The 9,277-nt window shown below is 40.0% G+C and overlaps 1 protein-coding gene across 1 annotated transcript in view; it reads left to right on the top strand.

Annotated features, from left to right (window-relative positions):
• The first annotated feature begins 8,471 nt into the window (after positions 1 to 8,471).
• Positions 8,472 to 9,277, top strand: part of LOC101574621 (olfactory receptor 5B3-like) — a 15,239-nt gene continuing 14,433 nt past the window's right edge. The window contains exon 1 of the mRNA XM_004645865.2: positions 8,472 to 9,277. Within this exon, the coding sequence (XP_004645922.1) occupies positions 8,475 to 9,277 (803 nt within the window). The 5' untranslated portion in view covers positions 8,472 to 8,474.

Below are 9,277 nucleotides of genomic sequence, written 5' to 3'. Positions count from 1 at the left end.
TTGTAAATAGGATATCAAGTCCACATCTTGTACAGCAATTAACCACTAAGAAGAATGTATGCAGTGTGTTAATTATTGAAACTGTTCTTCTGATTTGATTTGAAAATGTCTCATTGCTACTTGTTTATCAATAAAATTATGGCCAAAAATAAACATAAAAATAAAAAATAAAAATTTAAAAAGCAATAAAAAAAGAAATTTAGACATCTAACCATAAACAGCATTGCAGCAGCACAGTTCTATGACATTTTTTTCTTGTCCATTGTTTTCATTTTTTACCCTTTTTTATAAAGCAAGTATTTATTCAGAAAGAGTTCAGCAGTAATTGATAGGACATTAGAAGCAGTACGTCTTTAGAAGGCCAGAATGACAGGCATTCCTAGTATGAGCCTAGCATTACACATTGCTATCTTCAGTGTGGTTGCTTAGTTCGCAGGTATCAGCATATAGAGTTAGTCAGGGTGAGAATCCTACCAATTAACTGCTAGTTTCAGAAACCTGATGAAGATTCTCAGGATCATTGTCTTAACCATCTCATGCATATAAATGTATGCCTTTACCTCTGTCATGTTTTCTAGCTTGCCCCTTGACCTCTCTTTGTCATTTAATTCTTTTTTTTTTTTTTTTTTTTTTTTTTTTTCGGAACCGGGGATTGAACTCAGGCCCTTGTGCTTGCCAGGGAAGCTCTTATTCCACTGAGCCATCTCCCTGGCCCCTAGTCATTTAATTCTTAAGTTCTCATTTTTCATTTAATTGTGTTACAACCTTCTATTTTTATTTCTTCTTTTGAGTTCTTACACTCTGGTAACTATATATTTGCACATGTAGGTCTTGTTTATTTCACTTATGAGTATATCTTGTAGTGGCATCCACTTTTATATGAAGGCTTAGAGTTTATCATTCTTTATAGCTGAGTAATACTCCATTGTATCAAAATACCACATCTTTTTCATCTATTTCTCAGGTGAGGCATTTTGGTTGCTTCCAAGATTTGGCTGTTGAAAATTGTGCTTCTATAAACATAGGTGCACATATACCACTGTGATATGAGATGTTTTCTGTTCTTTTGGAAAAATTCTCAGCAGGGGACAGCTGGCTTGAATGTGAATTCCAGTCTTAGTTTTTCAAGGAGTCTGCACAGTGATTTCCATACTGGTTGCACCAGTCTACATTCACACCAACAATAGAGAAGGGTTCCACAGCCTCTTTAACATTTGTTGTTTGATTTCTTTATGATAGCCATTCTTTCTGGGCTGAGCTGGTATCTCAGTGTTGTTTTAATTTGCATTTCATGGGTGGGTAGTGATGTGGAGCATTTTCTCATGTATTTGTTAGCTTCTATAATTTCATCCTCTGAGATTTGTGTGTTCATCTCAGATGCCCATTTCTAGAATGAGTCTTTAAATTTTTGTGCCCTAATGTTTTTTTTTATTTCTTTATAAATTCTAGAGAGCAGACATTTGTCTGAGTTCATATTAATTAAGATTTTTTTTTCAAATTTGTGGGTTGTCTTTTCACTTTGTTTGTAATTTCTTTTGACGTGCAAAAACTTCTCAATAAGAGGAGGTTCCAGTTGTTAATTCGTTCATATATTACTGGTGTGATTTGATTTTTGTTCATGAACTGTTTGCCTACCCCTATGTCTTCAAGAGTTCTTCCTACTTTCTCTTCCAGGCGATTTAATGTTCTGTTTTAATGTTTAGATTTTCAATCCATTTTGACTTTAGCTTAGTGCATGGTGATAGATCTGGGTCATGTTTTAGTTTTCCAGCACAATTTGTTATAGAGGCTATCTTTCTTCCAATAACATGTTTGACCCCTTTGTCAAAGATAAGGTGGCTGAGTATGTTTGTAGTGGCTTCTGCATCTTCTCATCTATTCCACTGATGCTCAGGTCTGTTTTTTAAACAGACAAATGGTGATAAAATCATGATTTTATGACATACTTTTTTTAGTATAATTTCAACTCAGGATGTAATGCCTCCTGCCTAGGCTTCCCTTTGCCATTCTAGGTCTTTTTTTGTTCCAAATAAATTTTAGGAACGATTTCTCTTGGCCTGTGAGGTATATTTCAGGTATTTTGATATGGGTTGTATTAAATCTGTACAAAAATTTTGGCCATCTTCACAGAGTTTGTTCTTCCTACCCAGGAGCAGGGAATATCATTCCACTTTCTGTAATCCTCTATGATCTCTTTTTTTCAGTATGCTGTAATTTTCCTTGAAAAGATCTTTGACTTCATTAGTCAGTTAATCCCAAGGTATTTTATTTTCCTCAGTGCTACTATAAAAGGTATTGTTTCTATAATTTCCCTCTCAGTGTGTTTGTTGTCTGTGTAGAGGAATGCTATTGACTTTGGGTATTGACTTTATAACCTGCTATGCTACTGAATTTCTGTACTAATTCTAGTATCTTCTTGGTGGAGTTTTTTGGGTCTTCCAAGTAAAGTATCATGTAAAGTATTATTTGTAAAGATCTGCAAATAATGATAATTTAACTTCTTCTTTACCTATTCTTATTCCTTTTATATCTTTCTCTTGTCTATTGTCTGTAGCTAATGATTCCAGAACTATATTGAATAGGAGTGGTGATAGAGGGCATCCTTGTCTTGTCCCACATCTGAGAGTAAAAGATTTCAATTTTTTTCCATTTAGAATTATGTTAGCCATTGGGTTGTCGTAGATGGCTTTTAATAGTTTTGAATTAGAGGCCCTCTACTCAAAGTTTCTGTAGGACTTTTGTTATTCTTTGCTGAGAGATTATTTCTGATCTGATATCCTGTGTGGCCTGATGGAGTTATTTCTTACTTCAGTTGCTGTCATCTCAGAAATGTCAGATGTGTGACTTCAACATTGTTCTATAACCTTGTCTGCTGGACTTGTTTTGTATGGTCTAGAACTCTGAGATTGCCTTTTGCTTATTCATTTTTTCATTTTTCACAATGATGGTAGACAGGAAGGGTGCAAGTCACCAACATGCTATGGATAGTGGGAGAGCAGGGTAGGCTCACCAGAGTACCTGTTGTGTGGGGTTCAATGTGGGTTCAACCTCATTATGGAGAAGTGGTCAGGCTGCAGTTGTAGAAGGATCTGGTGATGATGAGTTCAGACTAAAGTTGTGCAAGGCTCTCTTGATGCTGGATTCACAAGGGATAATGCTGTGCTAGGCTCCTGCAAGTCACTGTGACATTCATGACACCACTGTGGTGTTCAGAGTGCAGTGGGCAGGCTGGAATCAGCAAACTTCAGTGGGAAGGTTAGTGTGAGGGTTATGGGCTAGCCTAGCAGTCCCTGCAGCAGTCTTCAGGGGAAGGAGAGGCAGTACAAATCAGTGAAGTCCTGCTTGAAAGCTGGGGGTATGGAACTAGGGTTGACAAGTGTCCCTGGCAATAGTCAGGGTGAGGCATGGGGGCTGGAATCATCGAACCCTGGCAGGAAGGGTAGGGGTGTCAGTAGTGTTTTTAAAAGTGTCGGGAAGTTTTATAAGAGTATGGGAAGGGTTTATGACATGTTGAGGTATACTAAAATAAATATAACACCAGTACTTCAGTGATTTTCTCTTTTTGTGGTGGTGTCTGGAATATAACCTCCATGTTAAATGAAGGACAACTGTATAACCTACCTTCAAACACACAGGCACATGCATACACACGCACACACACACATGCGCGCGCACACACACACACACACACACACACACGAGAAAGGGAACAAAATTGAAGGAAACTATTTCCTTGGGCCAGCTGTTTTATAGTGAACAAACATTTTGTTTCTCCAACGCGGAAAGGGAAAACGATGTGTAAAGTGTCTCTGATGGAACATGAGTTCTCACCTAAAGCTAATGACACAGATCCAGGTAGTAATGACTCTGGACCTCAGGAATGGTAGTCTAGGTGCAAGGTGACATAAGTAATGTGTGCATATTCTAAGATTGCAGTTTGTTACCTAGTGCAAGACAAAAGAGTATGGACGCAGAGTTTAGCATTTGTGAAGTCCTGTGAGTGGGAGAGGGATTCACCTGTGAAGGTGCTTCCCGCAGGCTCACTACAGGGATCATGGTAGTTGTTCCATGAACACGAACTTCACCATGTTTGTAGAACACTATACTTGTATATGTGTATACTTGTTATTGTTTGAGTGATGCACCAATTAAAAGTGACCAAACAAGAAATAAAACAAAGAATACAAACATACATAGGAATATTCAAAATACTTAGCTTAGTCCAAAGCTCACCTTAATTGCTTTTTTGTTAGAAGCACATGACAGAGGGCTGAAGATGCCCTTACGGGAAACTTCCCCAGAGACCTGTGTCGCTGCATCCCTTTTGGTCCCTCGGGTACCTTCTGAAGTCCAATGAGAAGCCAGGTGATATTTTTTAACAAGACTAGATGCCTGCTGGGACGCTGGTCAACACTGCTTCATCTCAGTGTTCATATTAATTAGGAGGCCAGGATTTCTCCTGCCCTAGAGATTCACTGGGTATCTGAAACCCTGGCTAACGAAAATATCTCAGATAAAAATTTCATTGACTGACCTCAGAGAGGTAGCCAGTTATTAAGTTATTTGTGCAGCTGCTTTTCCCTTGAATGTACAAAGACAACTCTGTGAATCATGGGATGGAAACTCTCTTGACAAGTAAGGAGGAAGAAGGGAAGGGCAGGTTCATGGCCTGAGTGCACACTAGGATTTTCCCATAGTTTTTTTCTGGCTTTGAGACCACTGAGCCTGTGGACGGTTACCATCAAGAAAGCCACTGGAAAGGCCTGATGCAGTAGTGAGTGGAAGAAGTTCTGATTTCAGCCTCAGTGTTCAGGTGACTTTGGCTCAAGAATCAGGGTAAGCTTCCACAGCTATCCTAAAATTTTACTGCAACCTGTGGTTCGGGAAAACTGTAGTAACACAACTTCTAAGAGTTATTGGAGCAGGAATATAGAGGCTTTGAACAGTTTTTCCAAATCCCTGAAATAAAGCTCTATTGAATATACTAAAATTCTATTATTAGAGACTTGAGTGTATTTATGAAAGGTCCTCTTGCTGTTCACTGAAATGAGCAGCAAACAACATGAGAGGCAAGTCTCTGATTGACCGGAAATTTGATTTGATTTTTTCATGCCAGTTGTTCTCTTATAGGAGGTAAAAGATACAGATATGGAGCAGAATTATTCTCATCTTTATTAAGAGGGCGCCAACATGAACTGGCAGGGTCTGTTTCATTTCAATGTTTTCCCCTCAATTCCATAATCTCACCTTTAGCATTACTGGTAGACCTATCCTAGCACACAGTGATGTGGCTAACAGCAAGAACTTTTGGAGATGGCGCTGATGTAACACGTTTAGAGTCTCCTACTCTTTCTGGAACTTTCCAGCAGCCCTTAGTTCCTCCCCTAACCAACTGCCCTCACCATGCGAGAGATAGCAGTACCCCTCTTTGTGCACGCACAGTCACCCATGGACATATGGCCACAGTCATCTATCATGGCATGTCATAGAGCAAAGCACTAAGGCTGGCTGTGTGCTAGGGCCTGTGGGCATGCGTGGCAGGCACACAAGTGAGAGGAGCGGAGAAAACCCAGAGTCAGCAGAAGGATGTGAATGCACCCAAGAAGCCCACAGCTCCAATAGCAGTGCTTTTATGTACAGCTGCTGCATTAGGAGGGACTCACATACAACTTCTCTCAGACTTTTCAAGAAAAAGGGTTTTGGGGCTCAAAGCAACTCACAAACCATTAGCTTTCAAACCTTAGTATTTGAGATTCAGCAATGCTGAGACGGTATAGTGAGATGGACTCTTCAGTTCAAGCTGAGATACAGAACTCAAGAAAGATGTTAACAAAAAAAGTGTCCATGAAGTTAACGGGTCCACCACCCAGCTGAAGAGAACACTGCGGGGGGTGCTGGAGCTATGTAAAGTCGTGTGGACTCTGGGGTTGAAAGAAGGCACTCAGGGTGACATTTCATTTGTTACCTTTTTTTTTTTAACAAACATTTACTTGAGAGATAGTACAGCAGTACTTTGTATGACATTAGCAGCAGTATGTATTTAGAAGACCAGAATGACAGGCATTCCAAGCATAGTCCTACTATTACACATTGCTATCTTCAGTGCAGTTGCTTAGTTCGCAGGTATCAGCATATATAGTCAGGGTGAGAATCCTACCAATTAACTGGTACTTCAAAAACCTGCTGAAGATTCTCAGGATCATGGCCTTAAGCATCTTGTGCATATAAATGTATGTTTTAGAGACAAGGGAAAGAAATGTCACAGGAGTGTTCTGTTACAATGCTGTATATGGATAGACTTCTAAATTTCTGTGTAAAATATGTAATTATTTATTCCAAATTTTTAAGAATTTTTTTCTTTACATTCTGTAGGGATTTAAAGTTTAACATATCAAGAATTGATGGAAAATACCATGATCAATGTTATGTCTATGATGTTTCAGACTCAGGAAATAATGAGGTTAACCTCAACTGCCTCTGTTATAGGGTAATAGTATTCTAAAGCTTCTCTTCTGGAGAATTAACAACTTAAGTTTGCAGACCAAAAATCAGAGAAAAAGAAGGGCTGCAAGAACAACCAAAATTTTGACCCTAGCCTTTCAAGGTCAGTGAAGACTCAAGACATAAGAGAACCTGTACTGTAATATCCTGTAACACACTGGTGTCCGAAATTTACTGATCAAGGATATTATCGGGTCACAAAAGAATGTGGTAGAGGGTGTTGAGTGTTCCTAAGGAGAGTCACATGAAGAGGAAACATTCTCTCAGGCTTTCTCAGACAGCACATTGCCCAAGCAATGGCTGTGACTCATCCATATGGCTGTCACTGACAAAGGATCTACAAACTGTGGTACAGGGTTTCAGGGTACATCCTGAGGGAATTTGACTGACCTTGTCAGATACAGAAATTGCATTGCTTGTTACATAGGTCTTGCTTTGTCTTGGTCTTAACCATCCAGCAGAAAAGTACAAAAATGAGGTATATAAGTAAAGCCATATTAATATGCTGAGCTGTAAAAGGCTCAAGACAACAACTCTGACATTGCCATTCCTACAGATAACCCACTACTATTATGGATTACTGGACTATATTGGATTATTTTGGTGAATGCACATACCTACAATATTTAAATGGCAATGGAATACCCATCTCTGGCAAAAGTAAACCAAAAAAGGGAATATAAATGAAGGACCATTTTATATGTGTGTATACAAAATAGTTATGGTAGATATACAGCTACTTTCTCTTAATTCAATGAGAAGAAAGATTTGTACTAATAGTGTTTGGACAGCACGTTATGTCTGTATCTTCTACTATGAATAACTACTACTAAGACAGCAACATGTAATTTGTTAATCATTGTAACTGTCTTATTAACCTGTTTTAAAACTGTGCCATTGCTATTTGTTTCACAATAAAATTAATTTTAAAAAGAAAAGAAAAAAAATCTTGAGTTTTCAGAACCAAAGCACTTGTGCACCAACTGCTGCCTCTCCCCTCTCCCAGCCTATATCCAAGCCATCCTTGCATCCTGTAGTCTCAGGGCAGCTGTGGATATCCAGCTTTGTGGCATACACAGCATGTGACTCTTTTAAAAACTAAATTATTTTACTAAACCCTCACAAGAATACCTTGAGGTAGTTCTCTGCCATTTTAACTTCGTCAATGAAGAAAATCTAGTTCAGGGAGATGGATTGGTTCTGATGCCTTCAGGGTGCAGCTGACTGTGGCTGAATCCAGAACCCGAACCTGAGCTCTGAGCACAGGGGTGTGACCCAGGCAGACCACCCTGTTGGTCATCCAGCCCTCTGCCCCATTTTTGCCACATGTGGGAGCACATGTATTTTAGATAAATCACTGGGAAACCCAAACACCAAGTGGGAGCCAGCTGAGAAGAATAATTCTAAGTTGCAATTACATTTAAGATTCAGATTATTGCACAGAACTTGTAATCATTCTGTCCAAGACCAGTTTTGGAGTTCAGTGTGAAAACTGATTTGTAGGTAGACAAGAATATGCTCCTCAATCACTTGCCCTTTGCAGCTTTTCTTTCTTATAAAGCTGTTGAGGAATCAGAGGTTATAAACAGGAAAGTGTCCAGAGAAGTTGCCGAACCTTAGTGATAGTAGAGTTTTGAAATTTCCAGTAGGGGAAAAGAGGGTGAAGATATCATGATAGATAATTTATTAAATTTTAAAAATCTCAGTCCATAAATATATAAGAACGTTGAAATGGAGAGTGATTTTCTGATGCCACTTAATTTAGGGGTCTGAGGCTCAGCACACAATATGCTGAATGTTGTTATTCAATTCATGTGTGACTTATGGACAATCTTGAAATGCATACTAGCTCTTTAGTGGAGTAATGCCTGGGGTACACAAGCATTTCAATCTCATGTAGTTTCTTTACATTTAATGCTCTGTTCCTTTTTTATCTTTGCTGCAGGGCATCTCATTTTACCCACATAACGTGGATGGAGAACAGGACAGAAGTGACAGAGTTCATCCTGCTAGGCTTGACCACTGACCCAGAGCTACAAGTCCCTCTCCTTGTAATGTTCCTTCTCATCTACCTCATCAATATGCTGGGGAACCTGGGGATGATCGCGTTGATTCTCTGGGACCCGTGTCTGCACACCCCCATGTACTTCTTCCTCGGGAACCTGTCCCTGGTGGACGTCTTTTACTCCTCTGCTGTCACTCCTACTGTTGTAGTTGGGCTCTTGATAGGAAACACGGTCATCTCCTACAACGCCTGTGCTACTCAGACGTTCATGTTTGCCACCTTTGCCACTGTGGAAATTTTCCTGCTGGCTGCCATGGCTTATGACCGCTATGCTGCGGTGTGCAAGCCCTTACACTACACCACCACCATGACTACAAGTGTGTGTGCATGCCTGACCTTGGCCTGCTACATTGGTGGCTTCATGAATGCCTGCATCCACACTGGGGAAGGCTTTAGTCTCTCCTTCTGTAAGTCCAGAGAGGTCCATCACTTTTTCTGTGATGTTCCAGCGGTCATGCTTCTCTCTTGCTCTGACAGACATTTCAGTGAGATGGTTCTTGTTTATGCCGACACCATTGTTATCTGCTCTGCTCTGTTTGTTATCTTGGTGTCTTATGTGTTCATTTTTATCAGCATCCTCAAAATGCGCTCCGCTGCAGGGTACCAGAAGGCTCTGTCCACCTGCCTCTCCCACTTCACCGCAGTCACCATCTTCTTTGGGACTCTCATCTTCATGTACCTGCAGCCCAGCTCCAGCCACTCCATGGACAC

This window comes from Octodon degus, unplaced genomic scaffold, assembly GCF_000260255.1.
Source record: "Octodon degus isolate 3935 unplaced genomic scaffold, OctDeg1.0 scaffold00239, whole genome shotgun sequence".
Taxonomy (NCBI): domain Eukaryota; kingdom Metazoa; phylum Chordata; class Mammalia; order Rodentia; family Octodontidae; genus Octodon; species Octodon degus.
The sequence above is the reverse complement of the archived record's forward strand: the minus strand, read 5'-3'. Positions and strand labels throughout refer to the sequence as shown.